This window comes from Lutjanus erythropterus, chromosome 1 (genome assembly GCF_056507025.1).
Source record: "Lutjanus erythropterus isolate fLutEry1 chromosome 1, fLutEry1.hap2, whole genome shotgun sequence".
NCBI lineage: Eukaryota > Metazoa > Chordata > Actinopteri > Lutjaniformes > Lutjanidae > Lutjanus > Lutjanus erythropterus.
In genome coordinates, this window is record NC_139317.1 from 30,096,806 (window position 1) to 30,124,492 (window position 27,687).

The 27,687-nt window shown below is 38.8% G+C and overlaps 1 protein-coding gene across 1 annotated transcript in view; it reads left to right on the plus strand.

Moving 5' to 3' along the window:
• The first annotated feature begins 1,136 nt into the window (after nucleotides 1–1,136).
• The window catches only part of spata17 (spermatogenesis associated 17), a 30,260-nt gene continuing 3,709 nt past the window's right edge, over nucleotides 1,137–27,687 (plus strand). The window contains exons 1-7 of the mRNA XM_084724917.1: nucleotides 1,137–1,204; nucleotides 2,433–2,522; nucleotides 3,461–3,542; nucleotides 4,950–5,000; nucleotides 10,330–10,433; nucleotides 18,029–18,152; nucleotides 23,577–23,819. Of these exons, the coding sequence (XP_084581043.1) occupies nucleotides 1,137–1,204; nucleotides 2,433–2,522; nucleotides 3,461–3,542; nucleotides 4,950–5,000; nucleotides 10,330–10,433; nucleotides 18,029–18,152; nucleotides 23,577–23,819 (762 nt within the window). The remainder of the gene's footprint in view (nucleotides 1,205–2,432; nucleotides 2,523–3,460; nucleotides 3,543–4,949; nucleotides 5,001–10,329; nucleotides 10,434–18,028; nucleotides 18,153–23,576; nucleotides 23,820–27,687) is intronic.

Sequence of the window (27,687 nt, forward strand, 5' to 3'; positions counted from 1 at the left end):
GAAAGGAGGCAAATGGATGGATGGAGGGATGGATGGAAGAAATGAGGCAGGTGCCAGATCAATACTCAGATCCACAATCTGCATCCAGAGAGCAGGCATTTTTATTAATGTCTTTTCTGGTCAGACCCCCCCCCCCCCCCCCACACACACACTTTTTTCCTCCCATTCCTATATTATTTACACTGTATGTCTGCTTCAGTACGGCAGATAAGACTGAAGAAGAAGCAGAGAAAAAAGTAGATTGCATGTGGTACATTTCATTTAATCTGACTGAACCAGTAAGGACACCAATAGTTAGGGCTTTTTCTACAAATAATGTCAGTACATAATATAAGATTACAATATACAGTAAATGCTGTCCCAGCAAATTAAAACATCAGTTACTATAAACCTTTAATTGCAAAAAAATAAATTAAAATATTGTAGGTAACCATTAAATCTGTAAATAAAAATTTGTAAAAAATGTTAACAAAAATATGTCATGCCATCTTGATTTTTTAAAGAAAATGACATATAAATTTTAAAAGAGAGGTGTTTTATGTTAAAACACTGAACAGAATTTATAGAAAATACCTAGTCTGTGTCAGAATGATCTCAATAAAGTGCAAATGTAAATGTTTTAGAGGATAAAACAAACAAACAAACAAAAAGGCTGATTTAAGTTAGTACTGCTTGGCTAGTAGAATAAGTTCAGCAGGTGCCTTTAACCTTAATGTTATACTTGACAAATATGGACAATTAGATCATCAGAGGTCAGACATTTCTGAAGATGACTTTGGTACAATAGGATCCGTGAAATAAGCATCTTTCCTCGGGTAGAAAATTCCTACTTTCTAAATGCTCTGGACACCTCTTTGAGAGGGTCATGTCTAGAAGGGAACCCTTGATTTGTGAAACTATCACGAAATACGCAAGAGTTGTTTCTCTATTGTGCACGCTGTATTAACTAATTATGCTTAAATCAGTGTAGGTTTACGGACAAAAAAAAAACACACGATTAGGGTTAGAGAAAGGTCATGGTTTGCGTTAAAATGATAACTCTCGCGAGAGTTGTCGCTGGACTGGGGTTCCCTTCTAGACACGACCCCTGAAGCTGTTGTCAAGACGACAGGTAAACTAGTGTGACCTGAGTAAAAATGGCAGAGTTGCTGAAAATAAAAAGTGAAGTTGAGGAGTTCCAAAAGGAATACGTCTACAGAAACGGGTATGTTATAAATCATATGTATGATTATGTTATATCCAGATATGAAAGACCATGGTGGCTGTTGTTAAGCGGTTTGGCAGGCAGTCAAACCCAAATAATTACACCAGTTAGCTAGCTAACGTTAGCCGAAATGTCAACAAACCATAGCGTCATACTAGCTTAAGTAGCATGTTAAGTTTATAGTAAACGTTAAGCCAGCTATCATTGCTTTGACCCTACTAGGAACAGCCGTTGCTGTGTTAATGTATACAATAGAGATTTTATCATGTTTTAGCGAAGATGGTATTTTAGCATAGACTATAATTTGTGCTTAAAATTACAACGTAACTTGTATATATTGGCAGTAGTGACATAAAACAGGTCATTTTGAAGCACCTGCAGAACACAGACCCACAGCCGGCCTTGTTACTTGAAAGTACAGATGTTAATATTGTTTTACTAAATATTAGTCAACATTAATGCACCATCACTGCGAGATAATGCAGCTGCAATAACTTATTTGTAGTAAACAATACAAAGGATTTCATAAATAATAGCATTAGTATTGTGGTTCATCACAGTGTTTCAGTGTGACATAACAATATAAAATCAATTCAGATGTTCACAAGTACCCTAGAACGCAGATAGGAGGCCACATCATACAACACAATTTAGTATTACTGCCCTCTACCTTAAAAATAAAGCAAAAATAAAAGGCTCAAATAACAAAAAATAGGTTTTATTCAGCTTGGTAAATGCAGCAAGCCTTTAGATTATGCTGATTTAAAGTGTTCCCACCATATACACAAGAACAAAGAGAAAGAGAGAATAGGGAGAAACAGAGATTTACATGCAACCCCATACTTTCAAAAAGCCAAATAAATAATGTCATTGTAATGTTGCAGGCATACAGGTTTTTGTCACAATGGTTTGCGAAAACACTACAGCTTGAGTGTCTTTATAGCGTAAGCCACGGGTGGGTGGGTAATGATCGTAACTCATATCACCACTGAGCAGGATGAATAAAACTTAAGTCATATCAAAGTTATATACACATTGTATATATCCTGTAATATTTGATTTAAAAAACAGCCCAACTCAGATGGTAAACCAGCTCAAATCATGTCCACCCACCCAAGCTCATTTAACCTGCAGAATTCAACCCAGAACAGTCCAGTTGGGAGAAAAAAACTGCCCAGTAAGGAAACACTGAGGTACACTGTTAATTTTATGTGTCTGTGTGCTTTAGCCAAACTGAGGAGAACAGACAGAGGGAAAACCAGGCCGCCACCCGGATTCAGAGCTGGTTCAGAGCCTGCAAGGTTCGGGCTTACCTCAGGTATAATATGTATGTGTGGTGAAGGTGTGTTTGTCCAGTTTGAATCTGTAAACTAGAAAAATAGATTTTTAGTACTCCTTCATATGCCTTAGGCAAAAAAGAATACAAGCCTTAATATTTTATATAGCAATTTGAGGTTTGCTTTTTTCCCTCAGGGTTTGAAAAACATTCTGGCAGGACTCTAAGAGTTAATTTCAATGGAAACCCTGATCCTAGCTCACTCTCATAATTATCCCACTTCTAGAGCTTTGCAAATGGCCTAGAGGAATAAATGTCGCTTGCACTCTGTGCTCCTTTCACGCACAGAGAAACTAATGCCTCTATCTCTGTGCTTGTTCCTGTACTGTGACCCCAGCACCATTCTGCAGGGTCAGCAGACAAACTTCCAGACAGTAGGTTAATTCAGATTACTTTAGTTAATTGATCAATGCGTTAAGTGGATAATTAGCAACAATTTTAGCTGCCTAAGTGCAACTCTGGGGTTGTGCTATCCCCACTATAAGCATTGATTTTCTGGGCATATGAATGGCCTTTTGGAAATTGATGGCCTCATTGGAGGCAGAGAATCGCAGTGGACTTGCATTTAGAGTATGTTTGAAGATGAATACAAATGTGTGCTGCCGACTAAAGGGGGTGAAAGGCTCATCAGACATGATCGAAAAGCCTGGAAGAGCAGAAATGTTGTGTGTGTCTTTGAGCATGTGTTTGTAAGTGTAATGTTTCCCTGACCTTTTAATTAAAGTCCTTTACAACCTAACATTTGTATGCAGAAAACAAACTCTTTTCTTTCTTTTCTAAGCAAAAATGTAATTATTTAATTTCCTTCCTTCAATGTGTATCTAAATGTGTTTTCAGTATTTTCCTTTCATTTTAACTTCTGAAAAATACACACCCAATCCTTTTTCAAAACAACTGTTTTTTTTTTGTTTTTTTTACAGCCATCTGCACAAGAAGGCAATCATTATACAGAAGATATGGCGGGGCTTCACAGCAAGGGCACGTTTCAGACAAATGGTGAAGGTAAGCCAGTGCCTGGAATGGCTATAGATATATTGATTATGTTATGATAGCATGCATTAGAATTCAATTGCTATATTCCTAAGTCCCTGCGTCTGACCTTAAGAGATATAATTCACTCATTACACATTGGGAAATTAGCACTTAGGAAATATGATGCAATATGATAAGGAATTCCATCTATATCACAACTCCTGGGATGTGTATAGAAAGAGTATGGAGAGGAATAGAGAAAAACAGAGAGTGGAGGAGTTTGTGTGTATGGTATGTGTGTGTGTATGTGTGTGCTTTACTAAAAACAAGGCCCCATTTTCAGCATATTGCCTCCAACTGCTTCTTAATTGAACAGATTGTTGATACCGGATCCAATACCCAGCGCTCTCACGTATAATTTTCCCCTGGATTGAGTTTTGTAAACGTATCACAACAAGCTATTTATCATGCCTGTAAATTGACTGTTTGCTAAAGCATAACTGCCAGCCGCCGTTTGGGAGGCGTTCAAGAAATGGAAAGGTGGGGGGTAGTGGTGGTGATAGTGGGGGTGGGGTTGAGGGGTGTTGAAATAAACGATGAAGGATGTGTCACAACACACATATGGGCTAAAAAGAGGCTGTTTGGTCTCATTTGGAAACAGACGAGCGCTAATTTGAATCACTCAAAATTGCCACAGTGCACTATTTTGAATTAGCCCTGAGACATTCTGTTCTGCCTGTCTTTTTTTTCTCTCACTCTTTGCGGACCTTATCATGTGCAATGTGACGCGCACAAAGCCTCATCTCAAAACATCAAGCTGAATTTACAACCTCCTTTCAAGTCTTTGTCTTCCTTCCCCTTTCTCTCCTCTCTCTCTTCCCTGTCGTTATTAAAAAAGACGTGTTGAGATATGAATCCCTTTTATGGCCGACTCTCCAGTTTGCTCCTGAAATGTGCCCCCAGTGGTTGGGCCGCCACGTTTGGTGTGTGTGACGGCTCGTCGAGTGCGCTGCTGAATATTCTCTGGCCCTTTTGTTTGTCACTTCTGGCAGCGCTGTCATTGATTATGAAATCCAGAGGAGAGCGTTTGGCCATCATACATCTCCATTAGCTCGCTGCTTGACTACCATAGATTTTCTTGGCCCTTGTCTGCGTTGGTGTATTAAGAGAGTCCCGTCCTCCCCTTGATACAAAGCCCCGCTAACTACTCTCTCTCCATTCCCCTGACTTTTTTCTCTTGTTCCTCTTGTCTCTCTTGCTTGCCCTCTCTCCTTTTCTGCCCCCTTCCCTCCTCCCTCCCCTCTACAGTGGCCCTATCTGTGCTGCCTCTGTGCAATGTATTATGTATAAAGAGCTCTTTATCTTTGACGCCTGCTGTGGACAGATCAGAGGACCGGGAGACAAGATGTAACGCCATCTTTTCCTTTGTGTTCACAGGCGGCATATTTTATCATGAAGATGAATTTCTACGAGGAGATGGCGGTCAGGGTAAATATCACCACAGTGTCTTGTTTTAGCAAATGGAGTGTCATGGTAGGGGGACACTCTTTTTCTCTGTGTGTGCTGTGAATGGGAAGTCCCATGAATAAACAGCCTGTAAGCACTTCATTGCAAAAAATCGTCCATCATAGCAACTTTTTAAATCTTACATGTGTTACAGGAGATTTTTCTAACATTTTTGCTATCATGTTAACTTTCCTGTACAATTTTATTTCATTCATCATTTAGGCCTATTAGAATGATAATACACACAAAAATTTAAGATTGTTTTATTTGGCTATTTCAAAATGATCTGTCTTTTTTCACTCAATTTACCATAAATTCCTTCTCTTTAATCGGTCTGAGTTAAAACATTTTATAATAAGTGTATTTGTGCTTAATGACACACATAACTGATAAATGGGCAAATAATAAAATGATGAACTTCAAATTCACAGTGTAAACGCCCATAAACTTATGGGTAATGTTTGCACATTATTTAGATAAAATCACAACTGTACTTAAAATTTTAGTTACTAAATATCATACTTATACATGATCATAAAGCTGGGTATGGCCCATGTGCCACCAACTGAATAGGCCAGATGCACACTTTTCATATATAAACTTCAAGGAGCAATATCTAACCATGTCACATCCAGAAATTAGTACTGCAGTGCAAATAGTGAGTTGGTACCAGGGACGGCATATTAAATAGGTTGAGTCTCTATTTTATATATGATCTACGATTGAAGGGAGTTGTTTCCCACCCCCTCCTCTCCAGACACGAGGAAACTCAGGCAGGTTGCAGGAACACTGCGGAAGTGCAAGACAAGCACAACATTGTAATTTGCAAATAACAAGCGAAAACAAGTCCTACACTCTAAGTTAATCAGCTGTTAGTGACTGTCAGTTATCTGCCAATGTAAAGCTAAGTTAGTTATCCTGAAAAGACAAGCCCACTGTTCTGAAAATGGAGAGTTCAGTGACTGCCTGCCAGGCACCATTAACATATTACTGAATTTATCCGTTATAAATGTCTACACCTTCTAAAGGTTATTAATGATTTCTTGGGACTCATAAACAGACACTGACTCAATTGATAAACAGTCAGCATTAATTTGAATTCTAATTAACATGAAACAAGCAAACAATAATACAAGTTAAAGACTGGAATAGAAAGAGAGAAAAGAGAGACACCACTGCTGTAGCGTTGTTGTCAGAGAAGCCAGTATTTCAGCTTAGCATGTTTCCTTAATCTCTGATGACATATCATGGCCATTTTATGACTTACTATTTATTACAGTAAGTATATTACAGATGTTTCCTTTAAAACCTATTCCCTTAATGCACAGTGCTTGTTAAGAGGCCACCTGAATACAAGTGTGGTCTGTATCCTCTATCCTTTATCTTAAAATCTTGCTTGTATTGCAGTTTTAGCAACATTTACTTTTAGTTTATCTTTTGTTTTTCCTCAGTGCCCATGGCCATCAAGCAGCTACTACTATTCAAGCCATAAATCATACCACCGTGCCTGTGACTGATGCTTTGACACTTTTACACAAGGATATTGCACAGAAACTTTATATTTTTTACAATTCCATATAGCATACTGTTTTGGCTAACAGTTTCATTCTGCCTAAACCATTAAAGTGTTTTATAGGCCAACAAAAAAAAATCCACTAGTGTTTATTGAAAAGGGTGTGTTGCTGTCCAGCTGGACAGAGAGGGTCGCAGTATTTTCATACTGGTGCAAAAGCCTGGAAAAGGCTTCAGGTTTTACACTTAATAGAAAGTCAAACAAATAAAGCTGACCACCCCGTCGTTTCAATAAATGTCACATAATAGGAGAGACATAGATCCAGGAGTAGTGTTTGACCCAGCTGTTTTAGGTCACAGGGTGAAAGGTTAGGGGTGATGTCACCATGTAGAGCAGAGCAAAAGCTTCTGAAGTTAGAGAAAAGAGGCCTTTATTACCCATATAAAATAACCACAGTTTCCTAAAGGAAGCAATAGGAGTATTAATAGAGAATGAAAATATGTGAATGGGGCAGCAAAGAGGCTCAGCGGTTAGCAATTCAAGAAGGTACTGAGTCTGAACCCCACAAGGGCTAAATGAGGTTTTTCTGTGCAGAATGTGTAGTTTATTCTGTGTTTTCTGGGCTGATCCATTTTTTTCCCACCCCAAGAGACATAAATGAAGGTTTTAGGAATAATCCTGCTACTGTCCTTCAGCACTGCACTGTGTACTGCACTAATCCTTAAGATATATCATGGAGCAAATGCAGAGAGAAATCAATTAGGCATAACATAAAAGTTCAAAAGGTTAAAAGTATAATAAAATGTAATGTGAAAATTAGGGGTGTGTATCTCACTGACTGAGACCAATTCGATGCATATCTCAATACATGTTCAACAATGCGATATAGCTTATAACGATAGTGATCGATTCGGTTTGATATGATTCAGCCCTGTCATGATACGATACGATATGATGATTGCTGTTAGTTGCAAAAAGAAATCCTGATAGTTTTACTAAATATAGTAACAGGAGAGACAGAGAAAAGGAGACATTACAGTGGCGTTAACATCTTATTATGAGTCTTGTGTAAATGAGATACTGAAGCCTAATTGAGAATCTGTGAACAAACTTTAAAACTGTTTAAAATATTAGTGTTTTTGCAGTAATATGATGTGCTGCTCTGTTTCATATGAAGAGTGCTGTGGTTTTGGTTAGCATGGGGGAACAGTGATGCTCCGTGTTACCTGCTCTCACAGTGACATGACTTCTGTGTGGCTCAGACTGCTGTCTCTGCTGTCTCTGCTGTCTGACACGCTTTGCATAAATGATTTGCAGCAGTGTTTCTCATCTTTCTTATAAAACCCAAACTTATTCTACACTTACGTATTATGAAAGTTTGGTCGTGCGACGTGGTGCAATGTCACGTCTGTCACTGTTTCCAGTGCGGTCTGTTTAGAGGAAATGAAGAGGAGACACAGGAGAGGGAGGAGGGAGCACATGTTTTGTGTAAGCGCAGCAGCAGGCGTCCAATAAGAGCGATGCAGACAGAGGCAAAAGGCGAAAGAAAACGGAGGAAAGTTAGAGCAGCAGCTCCTTTATGCCAAAAATGAAACATATGCGCGTCCTAATGAGAGGTATTGGTGTGCTAGTGCTTCATCGATTTGATTCCGACTCATGTTTAACATTTAACCCGATACAGGCTGTCTGAACCAATGCACTTGTATCTTACACATTAAAGTTCAAGATAAATTTTCTAAATAAAAATCTCTAAACAAAAACATCTGAACATGAAGAATATACAGTGTAAAATGAAGTATTTAGTTTCTTTCAAGGGGGTCAGGGGGGTCCTGTAGGGGACTCATCATAACATTGGTAGGGGAAACACCAACTCCTATCCTATGGCTGTGACAAGCCTTTCTGCTCTGTTGTCAACAAAGAAAAAGTTAAACTTCGAACATGTCTTCTTTGGAATGTAGCCATAAAACTATTTATGACAAAAATCAAAACTATGGTGGAAATTTCCTTAAAATATTTAATGAAAGACATATATGATGGTGTTAGGAACACTCCTGCCACTGCTTTTGAGCGCTACACTGTGTATTGCCCTCTGCTCCTATAGAGATACCGAGGGGCAAATACAAAGAGGAATCGAAATTGGTGTTGTGAAAATATATCTAGCATCTGGATTCTCCCACCTGTTGAAAGATAAAGAAGTTTTTTTTGACTATGTGTGCCAGCTTTAAAGATATACTAGATTTTCTTACATTGTTTGTATCCTGCAAAATATTGGCAGGACTGTGAGAACTACACTACAATATTAGAATCTCTTCTAATACATTGGCCATGTGGACAGAATAAACCAACAGTGTTTGTTTGTATGTATGAAACTGAAATAGAGAGACACACTAAAAGGAGAAACAATCATCTCAGAATCCCCTTGTGACACTTCCTTCAAATCAATTTTGATTCTTTTCTTTTTTTCTCTCTCCTCTTGTTGTCTTTATCAGGGCTTGGTAGCTAACAGAGGATAATGTATTAGGGCCGTAATAGAAACCAGTGTTTACATGCCGCACCTCGGATTTGTATTAGATTCAACAGCATCGATTTCACTAGTCAACAAAGGTCAGCAAGAACTGGGGAGGCGGCAATTACTTTATTTAAAATTATCTATTGACTGGCAGATCAATGCTAATTCTCATTTTGCTCTTTGTTGTTTTTCCCCATCCTCCACTTCTCCTCTCCTCTCTTCTTCCCTCTTCTCATACTGTGATTATTCTTTTACCTGCCATTGTTTTAATCTCCTAATTAGTCTGAAGGACATCCGCCCCCTTGCTTTAAAATGGTCCACTGGTGTGTGTGGGAGTGTGTGCGAGCTAGCTGATCTGCAGCCTCCACAATCAATGGGGACTGATACAGTTAAATGTGTGGAGCTGTGACGGCTGTCTGTACCCCCTTGGATTGTCCCTCCATCACTAAAATACTGTATGCATGTTTATATATGTGTTCTCCCATTATGTTCATACCTTGATCTTTCTTGTCTTTTGTGTTAAATGTGTCCTCTGTGAGTTTAAAGGGACAGTTCACCCCCAAATCAAAAATACATAATTTTAGTCTTACTTGTAGTGCTGTTTATTCATGTAGATTTCTCTGATGTGAGTTCCCAAGTTTTGGAGTTGTCAGCCATAGAGATGTCTATTTTTTCTCCAATATGATGGATAACATATAATTTGGCTTGTGGTGCTCAAAGCCAAAAAAAGTGGATCTACCTTGTTTGTATGGTATAATCTGCTTTGAGCCTCACAAGCTGAGTGGCATCTAGGTCCATTATTTTGGAGAGAAGGCTGATATCTCCAAAACTTGGCAAATCACCAAAACAATCTAGATGAATAAATAGCACTACAGGCCAAAAATATGTGATTTTGATGGTGGGGGGAATCAGGATCAGAGATCAGCAAGACTGTATGTAGACAGTAAATGTAACGATGAGATAAATAACAATGCCTTTGTTTCTGTGACTTGGTATTATGCTGGTATATTTTTTAATATTGTAAGTTAGAAGAGAAAAAAAATCTGAAAAATTAAGACCTGAGCATCACCATGACATGCCACAGTGCTTTATTTTACCATCTGTCAAGGGCAGCCCTATTAAATTTTAGCCATTGAAATGATTGCTCTGTGAAACAAATTGTGTATTTGATATTTGTTAACAGTTAAGTATCAAAGTTGCAACACTGCCAGATTTCCCAACTCCTACATTTCGCCATGTCGTTGGAAAACTTCTCTAGTACACATCTGTCATGTTTTAATCCCTCACAGATCCAGCGGAGATGGAGAGGATTCTTTGTGAGGAAGTATATTCATAATTTCTATGCACGCAAGAGCTATCTGGAGGGACTTTCAAGGAACAATGAACTTGTCAGGTAAAACAAAATAAAACGAATATTGCAGTATAAAAGGCTGAGTTGCCTGCTCCTCCTTTACTTGAATTTGTAGGTAGCCTGTTGATATTATACTGACTTTCTGTCGTAGCCTGCATCCCATTCTGTTGCTTTTGTTATATTTTTCAATTATACAATACAGTTGACAATACTCTTCAACAGAAATTACAACTGACATACTGCACAATACAACAGCTGCTTCACCAACAAGAAACAAACAAGGTGCATCTTTTTGTAAATGTGTTGTACAATTTTGAAAGAAATGGCAGTTGTTGAACACAATGCATCACTGCTTCTCCCATCTTTTCCCATCTCTCTTCTGTCACACTCGCTCTGTCTTGGTGAGTTTATCTACCATTTACCCTTTATGTATTATGTTATAACATATTTTTGCCCAGGGACCACTACAGGACCACAAAGGGTACCCATAACCTTAAACTGTACGTGTGTGTGTGTGTGTGTGTGTGTGTGTGTGTGTGTGTGTGTGTGTGTGTGTGTGTGTGCACGTGCATGCGTGTGTGTGTGTGTCGGAGAGAGGGAGAGTGAGAGAGGTGTTGGTGAGATCTGTACTTGTTTAGTTGTTACCTCAGAGGAAGAGAGCAGGGGCAGGGGAGGAGGAGAGGAAAAGTAAAGGAATGAAAGAGACAGAGTGACAAAGAAGAGAGAGAGAGAGAAGTCCTCTAAAGTGCTTGAGGCTAAGAGAGAGAGAGAGAAGTGAACGATGTGAAGAAATTAAAAATTAGCCTCTGATTTGAACCGCAGCTCGTGCATTAATAAAACATCCTGTGCTCCAGGGCTTACTGCTAGAGATACGCCATCTTTTATTTTTGACAAAAAAAACCATCACGTTTAGCTAATAGTCACATTTTTAATGTTGCTAATATATTTTACTGGAAAATATCTTTAGGCTTCTGCTAAAATTAAATGTAAATTTGTTAAAGTGCTCCTTGGATCACTGACTTCCCCCCTCACTACCCCACCAGCGTTCCACCTTTCCTCCACACTTCTTGCCCCTTTTAGAGGTAAGGGGAACTAAGCTGTTAGAGTCCATTAAGGAGGAGTTGCCTCTTTAGTAACACACAAAGACAGACACACAAACACACACAACTTTATCAAGTGTTCTGACACTGACAGAGATGAAACACTGGTACAGTTGCGCTTATAATAGTTAATCTTTTCCATTGTGCCATGAGAGATGCCAGAATTTTGAACTTCAATACAATAGCAGTATAAGAAAACAATACTCGATACCCCTTTTTATACCATGGCAAAGCCACACTAAATAGGATAATTATCTTTTTTTCATTTAGTAACATCCTGCACACAGAAAAAGTCACTGAAACCTGGTTTTGCTGTGCTGCAAGCCAATGTTGGGGCAAAACAATGAAGGCTGAATTAAGCTGAGGACTTGATTTTTTTTTTAATATCTCAGTACTTTCGATACTATGGGTGTGTGCTATATTGTATTGTTAATGATATAATATTTTTCATGATAAAAAAACCCCCAACAGATTCTGATAATGGCATTGGTGAAGGAGTTAATTCCAAAAAGGGAAGTGACTTCAGTTGTGGAAGTGGTTTGGTTACAAAGATCAGATGTACAAACCACTGTAAAATGTAAAACATACATGACGACTGTAACTGCAAAAAGGGGGCAATACAACAAATTAATTTCACTAACTTCTAAACCAAACACATTTATCAGTATTTTGCTGTATCATTGTGAATATTGTTATGGGAGAATATCCTAAAATATTGTGATATTATTTTCACCCACCCAAATACTATAGTTAATCAATATAATCAACTTATCTAAAAAGTACTTTGAATAAGCAGCAAATCCTCTCTCTTGGATGGTCTTTTTTGGTTATGTAGGTCAAATAAAGGCACCAGTAATTAATTGAGATTATTTCATAGCCCATTAAAAACTCTTTGTAGTAGCTTTAAACAATTCTACCAACACATTAGTTATGTGAAACATTAATTAATGAAGGACAAACAATTTGACCAAACAGAATGATAAACAGAGCAGGATAATAAAAAAGTTTGTTTGTTCCAAACGGCTGCTCTTGTCCACCTGTCCTTATTCAACAAATGGCTCTGCTGAACCAAACAGTGTTAAATGCAGTGCAATTACTGCCATTTCTAGACTAACAATGTAGACCAAACCAGATCATTAGACAGCCTGTGACCTCTGGAGAAATGGCGCACAAAACAGACATTATCGGTTAATACATTTATAATTGGTTAAATTCTTAACAGCGATTAATCGATTAATGATTAATCATTAACATCCCTAATGTGATGTCATTTAGCTGTTTGGTCTCACTGTTTCAGTGTCAACTGTGTGACATCCCCAGTCTCCTCATACACACACACCCACCCACACACACACACACACACACACACACACACACACACACACACACACACACACACACACACACACACACACACACACAGCCCCTCCTCCACAGTGGTTTGGGGTGTTGAGGTCACTTTCTCTCCAGTTAATCACATGTTTATTTAGTGCTGCCGGGGTCACGATCAATTAACGCCGTGCAGGCATTTATTTAAAATATCCTTTCTGTGTTAGCTGCTGAGCCCTTGGATCGCACGCCGCCTGATCACTCACCCCGCAAAGGTCCGCTTTTTAATCCACCTGCTCTCTCCCTCTTGTAAGTCTGTCTGTCTGTCCAACCCGCTGCATAAATTATTCAAAGTTGGACTAATGGTCCCCATTTAGTGCAGGCTGATCGGCTGCACATGGTAATGATATAGGAGTAATACATAGACTGCCGAACCTCTCTCTCTCTGTTTCAGTCCCTCTTTCCCGCTCATGACAGATCTCCCCCGCACGAAACCATCTGTATCATTTCATTAGATACAGCATCCAGCTAATACACGCTACTACTTACACTACCTTCTTCTATCCCCTGCTCTCTCTCCGCCTCCCTTCCTCAATCTACGGTCTCTTTCTCCTTCTCTTTCTCAATCTGTTTTGCTCTATATCTTTCTCTCTCCCACCGGTTCACTGTGCTTTAGTGTCCATCCTCATTCATCCTTCCTCTCCTTTCTGCATAGCCTAATGAAGTCAGGACCCCGGTGCAGTCCCCACTCTGCCACAGTTTTCCTTGATACCCCAACAATTTATCACTTTGTCAGGGAGACACTTAAAGTTCCTGGGCTTTAATAAGGGCATGCAGTGGGACGATGGGGGCAATTAGGAAAGCAGAGCAAGCCCGCTTTGCATATTTACTAAATGTGCTGGTGTCATCGGCGCCGCCACCACCAACACGGCCTGTTGACTGCATGAATTATTCCTCTATCTGCAATAAACAGCTGGGTAATTATTACCGCCATAATCAGATAAATAATTCTCTCTGTGATGTTGCAGCGACATGGCAAAATCTTTTAACTTATCCTAAAGAGAACAAGGGAGAATTTATGGACTTGGTGTTGCTAGGCTGAGCAGCGCCAGTGTTTTTTTTTTTTTTTTTTTTTTTTATTCTTCTCTTCTGGTGGTCTGCTGTCTCTCTTCCTCTCTCTACTTTTTTCCTGTCTCTCTTTGCTCCAGCCGTCTTCATTCCTCCCTCTCTCGTGTCCCTCTCAAGGACATTCATGAAAGGAGAGCTGCTATAGTGGAGAGAGTGAGGGCCTGCCTGCACGCCTGCCCTGCGATCACTCTCCGCTACTATGCGTCAGTCTTTCTTTTCCTGCTCTTTCTTTCTGATCCAGTTTGGGTGGAGACAAGTTCACTCCCTCAGTCTGATTGGATTTGTATATCCAGTGTGTGTGTGTGTGTGTGTCATCTGGGTGCTGTGCCCTTCCTGCCTCTTAAGGAAATAACTTATGAGAGTAAAATAATGGGTAAAAAGTTGTAAATTTTTTTTTCTTCTGTTTTTGATTATTAGCAGTATTTATTGGATACTTGCCTCCACACCTTTTCATGGCATCAGTTTTACTACGTTAGTGAATTAGTTAATCAATCAGTCAGTCACTTAACTGGAAATGCCGTGTTATGAGGGTGTTGAAGGCTCAATACATTGAGCCGGTCACTGTCTAAATTGACCGGCTGACTACCCCCTCCTTGCCAGCTATTGAATCATTTAATTGGAGCAATTAAAACAGCCAATCAGGTCAAACCTCCATTAAATATTTAGAACCTGGCCAATTAGCTGCTCTGGTGCTGGCCTGGACGACCGCAGGTGTGTCCTGCTGTCCCACAATGCCTCACTCTCTGATATCCCATCAGCCCCTGATGCCCCATTGTGAACCAGGGAGTAAATAATTGAAGAAGTAGTGAGGAATTTAGCTGTACTATATTAGCCATTTAAATAAGTTAACAGTCCGGGGTGAAAATGTCAGTTCAGTTTCAATTATTTGAAAGTGGTTCAAATATGCTTGATTAGCTTGTCCAACAGGTCAGCAGCCGTCAAAAGTAATCTGTGGTCCGAGTGCTAGCACTGCATTATATCATGTGTTAGGCACATTATAAGCAGCTGATAATCATTATGGGGTATGTTAGGGCTGCAACTAATGAAAATTTTCGTTGTTGATTAATCGGTCGATTAGTTTCTTGATAAATCGATTAGTTGTTCAGTCAAGAAAATGTCAGAAAATGGTGAAAAGTGTTTCCCAAAGCCAAAATTGATGTCCTCAAATCACTCACACTGGTTAATCTGTTATCAAAATAGATGGCAATGAAATTAATAATTTATTCATAATTGATTAATCATTGCAGCTATAGAGTATACTGTTAAAAAATAACGCTATGATGTGCAAAAATAACTATAACGGTAAACTATGTATCAAATAACAACTTTATAGCACAATGAAATGATATAAGTAATAGATAGTAGATAGTAGATAGTAACAAGATAATTGGAGTTCATTTGTAGTAATACTTTTGTCTAGACTTCCACTTGACTTCCAGGTAGAATTATGTTAGCTCTAAATATATTTTCCAGTAACCAGAACACAATAATAGATGGGTTTACAATTTTTGTTGTTTAAACAATAATCAAGTGGTTGTTATTATTATGATTATGATTATTATTATTATTATTATTATTATTATTATTATTATTATTATTATTATTATTATTATTATTATTATTATTATCATTTATTTATTATTATTATTTGCTTCATTCCTCCTGATCATACTGACTGTAAAGACACCACTACCAATGGACTTTGAATGTAAATGATGGCAGACAGCTGGAAGATACCCACTTTATATGTTTAGCTCAGAATGCTGAAGCCTCATATTTGCTTCAGATAAGCTTAAAAAGCAAAAGCTGTTATGTGGAAAAACTGCACTTATTGTGGTTGAGATAAAAGAATGATTTTAAAAAGTAGATGCGTTTTAATGAGCGGTCATTTTTAAAATGCTGTTTCCATTGATTATGCACATTAACATTCACTAGCAATTCAGCCTGTTCACCAAAAGTTAATTTGCACCCTGTATATATAACAGTAAAGTTTCATAGGTATTTTGAGTAATTTTTAAAATTAGACTTAAATTAAGAAGAAATATCAAATATATGTGAAAATGCTACCTATAAAACTAAAAGAAACAAAAACAATCTGCATTATGTTCTACAAAACAAAAAAGTCTTCATATTGGTGTGTTTCGGACAACAAAAACGGCAATACCAATATAGACCAGTATAGCTGTGATAGGCCAGCATTGGGCCGATATCATCTGACCAATATATCTGTCTGGCCTGATTTAACAACATTACAATATAAGAGAATGACAAGCCGATGCGAGACTGCACTGTTTCTTTCTTTCACTTTCACTCAGTCAAACACACACATACACTGACACACACGCACACACGGGGCACGTGCTGCGTGCCGAACAGGGCTAATGAGGGTTGTATGTTGTGGCGGCTGGTTGGGTCGACACAGATCGAGGTGCCTTCAGCCGTTACAAATCTGTTTGGCTTTTGTCCACTACACAGCAATTAATAACACTGGGGCTGGGGGCAGGGAAGCAAAGGTCACCCATTCAGCCTGACACACACACACACACACACTCAGCCTCACGTACACACACACATGCACATATATACACATGTATGGACATGCATACCAGCAAAAGTGTGTGAGCACATAGTTTGTACATTGCCGTACACTTGCAGCTCAGACATACACAGACATATGGGAACAGGTCCTGACCCCTGAAAACATTGCCAGTCAGTTTTTAATATGTGTTTTAAATACACACATATACTGTACTGTAAACACACACATGCACCAATTGGTTTGTGAACCAGACTGTCCCACAATAAGCTGAAACTTTATATTTTACATTAATAAGTAATATCCCTGTTAGCCAGGTGGACAAATAGGGGCCAAGCAACCTCTATATTTGCACACACGCAAACACACAAGCACAGTCTTAAATTACTATGCTTAATATTACATAAACACACACATTTAGACTTGCTCTCACTCTTGCCACACACACGCCCACACACACCACACACAGAAACACAGTGCTCTGCATATTTCATTTATTTTGTAATTTAATCTGGTGCCGAGGCAGGAATGAGAATGCAAAGGCAAAGGAGACGGTGTTGTGATTTCTTTTTAAATGTCAGTAGCCGCAGAATGTGTTAACCTCACATTACAGACACACTATGAATATTCTGATGCCTCTGTGGAGGCTTGTAATTGAAAACAGAGGCTGGGCAGAGAAAGAAGGTTGAGAAGGAGAGAAAAAATGAGGGATATAGAAAGAGAAAAGAAACAAGGATCGCCGATGAGCTTCAGCTTTATTCTTAGCTGTGTGTGTGTGTCTGTGTGTATTCACATTACTATGGCATGTGTGTTTTAGTAATTGTTTCCAATTCCCTCTTTAAGTTATTACCCCCTTGTAACAATAAGGCTGCGTGATTGCGGAATGAAATTGCTGTGTATGGGCTTTTAATGCATCCCATTTAGCCAGCTTCGCTTAACAGATGTCACAGACAGACCTGTCCTGGCTGCGGTGATGAAATATATCCATCATCCTCCCACTTATAGCCTCTTACGCTTTCACTTTGCTTTTTTCTGTCCAAGCAGGTTCATTCTCTTGTTTTTCTCCCACAGCTCCTCTGTCTTTTCACGTCTGTCCCAGTCTCTCTCTTATCGTTAGCCAGTTTTTTTTTAATCCATCTGAAGGATGCTTCAGGGAACAGTCAGCTTTTACGACAAAGTGCTGTGTTCAGAATACACACTAACAAGTGTGTGTATGAAGTTAAGTTTACATTGTGTACAAGTCTTTCATTTTTCAGCAAAGATGTGACATGACTCAAAGAGTATGATGTACTGTTGCTCCTGTATGATTTAAACTGATTTGACTACTTATAAAGTCATGAAATAACATATTTATTACATGAAATAACATATGTTTGTATACAATTATGTTTAAGTTAATTATTCATCTAATATTAATTTATTGTGCAGTGTATATTGATTCTGTTTATATTTGGCAGTGGTCTGTCAATTATCCATCATGTAAAATAATTAAATAGCAGTTTGAAGTTTAAATTGTGAACGTTTTTGTTGTGTGTGCCCTGTAGGAGGGAGCTGGATGAACTTGAGCAGCTCCAAAAGAGACAGAGAGACTGTCTGGAGATGGTCAAAGTGCAGACAGCCAAGGTCTACCAAGCTCACCGCTTACACCACCTCCTCAGTACGAAGCAGGTTAGTCTATAGGAACACAAACAGACACACATGCAATCTCACACATTTGACATAGAAATGACTAGGATTAGACCAATATTTGACTTAGGATGAGATTAAATTGCGATTCCTTTTTTAGATAGATATGTAAATACATTGTGTATAATAATCGTATTGAGTAAAAAACAAACCTCAAACTATAACAGAAATTAACACCATATAACAGGACCTTTGCCTTTGCAGAGTGAGTGTCAAAACTAATAACTAACCATCAACAAGATTATGTGTTGAGCTTGCAGCATAGCAACATCTACTGTCCAGTGTTACCAGTCATGATATCAGTGAGATGAATGTGATCTGTTATGTGATGGGAGTTGGTAATGGGTGGTACTTTGAGAGATCAGCTGATGGTCCTCTAAATTTAGTGCTGCAAATGATGTCATGCCTCCATCTATATTGTGTACTTATATATACAAAATGTGTTTTATAATCTGTATTTGTCTAATTTTGTGAAAAATAGTTCTTTAATTTCTTTTTAAAATGGTAATTTTAAATGATCTGCCATTAAATTAGTTAGGGTTTAGGATTTTGGGTTAATCCCTCGTCATTGCTGTGAAATAAAGATCAAGTGTAATTCTGAACAATATTTAAACAGAATTAAACCTGACTCTGTAAAAAAATATTTTTCTTTGTTTAAATTTTGTAAATTTAATTTAATTTAATTATTTTAATTCTTGGGGCTTTTTAGCCTTTATTTGACAGTAGAACTGTAGACAGACAGGAAAGGGATAAGAGAGGAAAGGGAAGACACACAGCAAAGGGTTACAGGCTGGAATCAAACTCAAGCTGCTGCTGAGGACTCAGCCTCTGCATTGGTCACATACTCCACCAAGTGAGCTTCCAGGGTGCTCCATCTTTTTGATTTTATATGAAAAGTTAATACAGCATCTTACACTCATATATTAACATTTTCTCTAAGTTTGAAAAGAGCACAATTAAAGTTTCAAATTCTTCGACTCACTATTAATATCTACAAAATATACTTAATACCTCTGTGGATACAACGGCAAAAAGACAAAGTCTCGGGCACATAAAATATTATCAACGCTGTCAAGACAAATTTCAGGCAAGACAATAAAGACTAAGCTGAGGCCTTGAATGAACACTTAGTTTTTTATGTCTAAAGTATTTTTGATACTATCAGATGTTCATGTTGAAAATGTATCACCACTTCAATACTTTTGACAGCCTTACTGTGGAACCTTTTACACTTACACCACGTAACATTGATTGTCTGGTGTTACTGTGTCTGTCTGAAAAGTTTGTTGTGTGAAGGATATACAGCCAACATCACTGACTCACTAGAAACTTAAGTTTGTACTAAGAAAGTTAGCACACACACACTCTTATACACACATGCACACCTGTATGCACATGTACTCATACAGGCAATGAGATAAGAGTTACAGATAGGGAGTTCCTCCAGAAACTACAGGCTACAGAGAGTAAAAAGAAAGATTCTTCTGTCTTTCCTCCTTTCTCTAACACAGGTGGGCTGTGTAGATCTGATGTGTTTGTGTGTGTGTTTGTGTGTGTGTGTGTGTGTGTGTGTGCACATGAGTAAGTATGTGTCCTCATGGCTCTACTGATGTGCTGAGTGGAGTATTTTAGTGCTTCCCCTGGCACAGGTGTGCACGTTATGTGTATGTGTGTGTCTCTGTGTATGTGTGTGGCAGCTACGCATCTCTGTGACTCCCCACTGGGATCATAATGAAGACAAAGCACACTGGTCACTGTTGATTCAGCACCACTACTCCTCTTTCTCCCTCTCTCTCTCCTTCATGCCCATGCGACCAGCATCGTCATCATCAGACTTAATATCTACTTCCTGCAGGTAGACCATGTTCACCTTAAATGCTCACAGAACTTCCAGCCATTTTATTATGGAGGTGGTGTAAGCAAGAGTGCAGCAGAATTTACTTTTGGTCAGATAATGTTTGACTTACCAAATGCTTAAAATTGGCTGTATACCCATATGTTCACTATTTTTATCACTGTATATATTGTAGATTTTAATAATAAGCATGAAGGAAAGAAAGCAAGACGAAAAGTTTGTGTGCTCTTCCCCGCCCTCTGTCCATCTCTTTCTCTCTATATATCTCCCTCTCTCTTTCCCTGCATATGGCAGGGGACTCTCTCCCTTCGTAGCTCTGACCTTGTCAGCAGTGAATAGATGGCTCTCCCACACAGTTCATCCTTCCTCACTTCTCGGACCCCAGCCCACACACACACACGCACACACACACACACTCACACACACAGCTTACCAAAAGGCCCCAAGTCCCTATGACAGAGACAGAGATGGTGTGTTCCTGGGGTCAACATCATTGCTCTTCCCGTAGCTAGGTTGGTACTTTTGGACTTGTGTGTGTGTGTGTGTGTGTGTGTGTGTGTGTGTGTGTGTGCATGTGTGTGTGTATGAGTGGTGAGGATTACATTTGTGTGTGTTTGTGTGTCCCAAGCCTTCTGTCCCTTCCTGTTTGAGTTAGGTGTGTACACTCATCCCTAATGCATTTTAGAGACTGACACTGAACACTGTAGAAATGTCGTTAAATACAGTAAGAATATCCTGATAATGAGAACTTGAGGTTCGTGTTTCACATATTTAAAGAGCCATGCACTTCTTAAGATGTTGCTGAATGGTCTATTGTGTAAACAATTTTGAGGGGATATTTTAGTCAGTCAGCACACTTAGATGTACTTCATTAAGTCAAATACATTTGGTCAAGTATAAAAACATTTGCTTGTTTGCCATTTTGTTGTTGTAATATTTTATTTGTAAAGGAACAAGTGCAGTCCTGCTGTAGTGCAATAATACGTCCATAGATGGAATGCAGTATCAGCATGTGGAGCTGGTGCAAGGTTCAGTAATGGTTCTCTGGAGGCATAGAGAGGCAAGGCACAAATATATAACACCCAAAATATTTTTTCAAGGACATATGTATAATGTCCTATTTTTAAAGTTGAATTTGTGCTTGAGTAAACACTACGTTAGAAGAGATTTAAAAGACAAGAATGCCAATACAATTAATTGTAGTAGAATGTATCTAATCTTTTAGACTATATTAATAACTAATGTCTCTTGTCAATATTTATATTTCATTTACTGCAGTGATTTAAAGCTTGCTTTACATTTGTCTTATTTGTATACATATTATGGCTGAGCAGGATGTTACGATTTGCCAACCAGCCTCCACAGTCCATCAGCCAGCAATCACAAAATGTCAAGAAAGGAAACATTCTTACACCTATTTCCCTCATTAAAGAGAAAAATACAAACACTCCCTTTTGTTGAACCAATACGCTGTGTTAACTCATTGTAAAACACAATTCGTTCAAACTTAACAGAAAAACAAAATGAAATTCACCCAAATCGTCTTGGTTTATCTGTTCTGTCTTCCAACAATCACCAACTGGCTGGCTGTCTGGTTCTACAGGCTGTCAATGGTTTTCTGGCTCAGTGGGTGAAAAAAAACTGTAAGGCATCTTACATAATAACATAAATTCATTTTTTTTGCTTGTGTATGATGCCAAAGGTCCTTCTCTTTTGTTTACTAAAAGGAAAAGACTATATGTTCTGCAAGTAGCTGTGGAAGTGATTATTATTTAATCTAAATTACTTAATCACACTAAAATTGTATTTTGATGTATGTGTGTCTTTGCTAACTAAACTCATGAAAAATGCTGGTGATTGACCTGTTTAAACCCAGTGGAAAAAACTGCATTAGCTCTACTGTCAGCTTTTTGCTGGCACAAAAAAATGCATCAAGACAGAGACTCATCAGTTAAAAATCTGTTATACAGTCTCCTACCAATGGATACAGAAATCAGGGTCAGTGAAGTTGAATTAATTTCTCTCTACTCGTTCTGAAACACTTGACATTTACATCAAAAGCACTCATGCTCTAATAATGAAACATTTACTAATTAACAGTCTGTTAATATGTTATTTTTTAAAGAGTGAGGTTTGGGTCGATATAGTTGGAGCAATTTTCCACTCATGCCCTTTTTCTCTCCTCTCTCTTGGTTGTCCCAGACTTTTAGAGTGGCCTAAATAGCAGGCGGTGTTATTAGCATATAGAGTAGATACAGAGTCCTCCAACTCAAAGCTTTGGTCTGGTAATTAACACACAGGCAAAAGGATCACTGTGATTTGAATAATTATTACTGAGGCCGTCTGTGGCAAATCTCTACCCCACTTCAGAACAGGGAAGGCAAAGTTTTGTATGTGTGTACATGTGTGTATTTATGTGCATCGAGTGTACTATGAGATTCATGCCTTGTATAGCGCCACATTTGAGACAGATACAGCCAGGTTGTTCCTGAAATCTTTTTTGTTATCTGTCATTATCTGTGAACTGCACTTACTGAACTGCTCCAGCCAAATATTTAACCTGGCAAAAGTTTTTGTTTGTGGTACATGCATTTAAGACTGTGAAGATCAACAGCTGTTGACAGCAGGGACACTGTTTAGGTTAATATATGGATAATATGAAGGGAAAATAAAATGCAAAACTTTGGTGACAAACTGTAGGAAAAAGTTTTTACAAAACTGATGTTTCAATTTTACCTCAGAATATTACCCGTAATTGTTTAAATGACTAACAGCTGTTACTCTCATTTTAAGCTGTCCCAGGAGGTGGCTGTTCTATTATTCGATGGTCCCGCTGATAAACAAAACTTCTTTTTGGTCCAAATAGATTTTAATACATTATAGCGTTAGCGGAGTAAAACATCAAGAAGGACATCTTTCTACCTCAAAATCCATAGTATATAACCCAATAAAAATAATACATCTGCAGTTTTCTTAGTTTGAATCTGGATAGGGATCTCTGTTGTATGTCAACTTCTCTACCAGGGTTTGGCAATGTCTATCAATGGGCATATGAATGTCCAAAGTGAAACAGCACCGATAGACAGTAACATTGTTGTTGTTTTTTTCTGAGGGGGCTGTCCCATAACAGAAAAGCCAAGTTGCTCCTTAACTCACCACTGTAGTCACGGCCGCTTCGAACTGTCACCCTGACCTCCAGAGTGACAGGCTCCAGCTGCCTCACTCAGCTGAGAAAACTCTCCAGTAAAGGGAGCAGGCAAATTAACTCTCACACCTCCGCCAGACGAGCATCTAACATTCAACCCCTGTGCTGGATTTAAATGGGTGTTCGTCTCTGCACCACATGTCTGTAACTTAATTGTGTTAAGCCCAGGGAGCTTGAAACAAAGTTAGGCGACTAGCTATACCAAGGAAGCTAAACTAGGAAATTGATAGCGGCATGATTGAAAGAAACACCACTGCCAAGCGGGCGATACTGTCTTTTTCAGTCCCTCACAGTCTATATAATATAGGGTTAACCTTTCTACTTCTCCCTCTCTCTCTTTCTTCAGTGCCCAGGGGTTTTCAACTCTCCATTCAAGCCAGCCCCCCATGAGATGGAACAACTGCTGAGGCAGGTCAAGTACCAGGCCCCCACCAGGCTGGCCCCCAGGGGCAGGGCTTGTCTCTTGGGCACGCCTGGCCCAGCAGCCTCCAGTTTCCCTGAGACTCCTGAATCTCCATGGATCAAAACCACTAGAACCTGCTGCTCCTCCAGACCTGTACTGCCCCCCATTGCCAGCAAGAAAGAGCAGGTGAGATGGCAAAAGCTGGGACCATGACATATTTAAACAGGTGAAGACTGAGAAACAGAGTGCAAAAATATAAAAGAGTAAGAGGTACAGTTTATAAAGGGAAAGAGTGAAAAAAGAAAGCAGTAGAGCATGCACAAAAACTGAAAGAGACTATTATTTTTATAAGTGTCATACTAATTATTAGAGCCCCACAACATCCCCTTCTTGTCCCAGTGGAGACGGTTCTTGATGAAAGGAGAGATCCTTTAAAGCTCCTTTTAAAGAAGAATGACATCATTAAAACATGGCAGACAGCTCTCTTGGGGGCTACTGCACAGAGCCGCTTAGTGTCTGTCTTTCAGTGAGTACTACACGTATGACTCTGTGGCTACTTGTTACTATCAAATGTTTCTGTACCACTGTGTGTGTGTGTGTGTGTGTGTGTGTGTGTGTGTGTGTGTGTGTGTGTGTGTGTGTGTGTGTGTGTGTGTGTGTGTTTATCTATCTATCTAAAGTGGGTCCCATGTGCAGCTCTCATTTGCTTTCCAGATCAGTTCACTGTGGCTTGCCCAACCATTATGATCTGTGTTGTGACAGGCACCCAAGGATTTATTGATAAATGTACTTTAATATGGAATGGATGTATTTTTTTCTACATGACCAAATTTAGAACTCTGGTTTTGATATTTTAGTTGAATTTCTCGTTCTGAAACTTTATTGTATTAAATAATGAAATTAAATTAATAAAGCCATTGTAAGTCAGTAAAGTATCCAATGTGCAGTATGCATCGGAGATAGCTATGTGAAAAAGTGGGAACTGTCTCCCTGTTACTATATTATGGCTGCACTGGCAACTTAGTCATTTTGTAAAATGGCAAACTAACAAGAACACAGTCTTGGCATCCTATCAGATTATCCATTTGTGGCTGAACCTAATTCTTTTCTACACATTCAGCCCACATAGGCATCCCATTTGAGTTTTCTTTCTTGCTGCCTATTAGATGTTAGTCCAGTATTCACTCAAAAAATCTGAGGAATGAAGAGGCCTTTTTTATGGAGGACATTTTGACATGTCACAGTGGGAAGAGCACAAGTGTAAATAGAGACATTATTAAAGATATCATTCAGATTATTTCAAGTGGGGTTGTATGAGGTACTTAATGATATAGTTGGTGTATTATTGACAGTCAGTGCCAGCTGACAGATCCCCAGTGTGGAAAAGCAGAGAGGAGTACCATCATGAAAGCTAACCAATGTGCTGCTGTGGACAGGGTCAGCAGCAAAATGTATTTTAGGCGCTTAAAAAAGACCATCTAAAAAAATCAATGTCAGTTTAAGTATAGGCTATATATAGAATAATTTAACCGTGTTACCTTGCCACAAATATTGCTCTCCCTTGTTCCACCAGACTCCGTTGAAGAAATTAAAAGTCACCTTTTTCACCAATGGAGTCTGGTTGAGTGAGAGAGAGCGATATTTGACTTATATAACAGCACTTTCCCCTTGTAAAAGGCTGTCTGAATGTAAAGTAATACACTGAGAATGGATAAGTATACAGCTAACCTTTAAATAATCCGAACTATCCTTTTAATGTTTGCTGAATTCCAGTAGGCTCAGTTTCAGGGTTGTGGTGTTGTGTATGCTGGTTCACTGTCACTGTCATAATGGAATCTTAAATAGAACTGAGCCCTCATTATAAATGGTCAGCTGTGTTTTTTTTAAGAGTCACCAGTCAAAATGTCCGCTGTCTGCAGTGTTAATATCAAAACTATCTCTGAATGGAGTTTTAAAGCATTGGAAGCATTCTCTCTATTGAGAATTTATCTTGGTATAATTCATCATAGTCAAGCTGTGCATGTTTTATGCAGGTGTCTATTTATGTATGTGACTGTGTGAATGCATGTGTGTGTATGTTGATGATTTGATGAGGAGCCATCTCACCATTTGTGTTATTTACGCTCTGTAGCTTTTTATGGCAAAGTGCTTTCCCTATTATTAGTTTCTAGTAATGTATAACATAAGTGAGCAGAAATGAGGCGTGGATCTGTCTCATTTTATTAGCTGTGCTACACACACACACACACACACACACACACACACACACACACACACACACACACACACACGTCTCCAGCTGGCTGTAGTTAGGGTGAGTTCATTAATAGTGTCAGGAAAGTCTCTTGGTGCTGACATGGAGAAGAATACATTATTTATCTATATTTATTTATGTCTGTGTTTCTCTGTTTTGAGTGTGTATGTGTGTGATTAGTGCAGGAAGTCCCCCTTTCTTTCTTTCATGCTCATCCCTACACCCCACACCCCCTCCCTCCCTGGTGTGATAACTATCTAGTGGTGATGGATAAGGTTGAGGTGCTGGCTGTGGAAATGGTCAGGCCAGGCCACCGATCCCGTGGTGATAGGAGCAAGGACAGGGTCCCCGTCCCTCCCTCTATCTCTCCCCTCTCATCCTCCCTCCTTTTTTTAACACCAAACAACAACTGAAGGTCACCTCAAACAAAGCAACAACATTTAAGTTAATCTGCACTGCACAAAGTTTATACACTACTCTCAGATAAGAGTGTAAACACTGACATGCAGTTACATAGTGATGCATGTTTCGAGGTTGTACTTTATTCTTCTTCTTAACCACACAAATATTTTTTTTTGTTTGGCTTTTGCCTTTATTTTTGATAGTGACACCTGAAGATATGACAGGAAAGGGTGTAGAGAGAGAGGGGATGACATGCAGCAAATGGGCCATAGTCATACCGATAGCCGCTGTAGAGGACTGATGGCCTCAGTTCATGGGGTGCACGCTTTACCAAGTGAGCTGTAGGGGCACCCCACAAATAAAAGTTTGAATATTTGTTAAGTTAAACAGATTTTTTCAGAAAAAAATACTGTCCTCTCTATGTAAAACTACATCATATGCCCCATACAAATACATGAAAAGCATTACCATTTTTCAGATAACCTGTCCAAAGGTCAAAACAATGGCATAAAAAGAGTTAACAATTGACATTTTGATAAAACCTGCTGACAATAGAGGCGTGATTTGTATACAAGGCAAACAGAAATATATAAATAAGAGATCATACTGCAATTGTCTTACTAAAGGAAAATTACTTGAGACCATACCTTGTCATTACAAAAAGAAATCTCTGCATTCTAGATGCTAGAGAATTTTGTCAACATCCGATTAGATCAGCTTCCTAAACTACACAGATCTTTAACAAAGCCACCTGGTCTCCTCATAGTGGCACAGATAAATTCACTACTGGCTTCTCTATCAGAATTTGTTGATCTTTTCATTAAACTGTCTGTGCAGACTTTGCCAATTTATATCAAAGACTCTACAGACTTCATAAATAAAATCTCCATAACTGATCTCCCTGAAAATCTTCTTGTCTTTACATTAGATGTGGCCAGTCTTTAACAAATATACCTCATGATGAAGGTCTACAGTCATTGAGCCTTTACTTGGAGAAGTGAGATCCAGCAGTTCATCATAGACTTGGCTACCTTTGTTATGAAGTACAATTACTTCAGTTTTGATAATGATGTTTATCAACACATTTCTGGAACAAGCATGGGTTCAATCTGTGCCCCTAACTATGCCAATTTATACATGGGGTTATTTGAACGAAATTTTATTTTCAGACCTGAAAAATGGCATCTTCCCAAACTGTTAAAATACCACAGATTTATGATGATATTTTCTGCATCTTTCAAGGTGATCCATTCCCTCCAAGCGTTCTTGAGATATCACATTCATGAGTGTGGTATGAACATGAGGTTACAGTGACCTTTGACCACCAGAACCTAGCTGCGTACAAGCTCCAGGTCCATCGTCATGCCCATACACACACAAGCAATTATGTGGCTTACA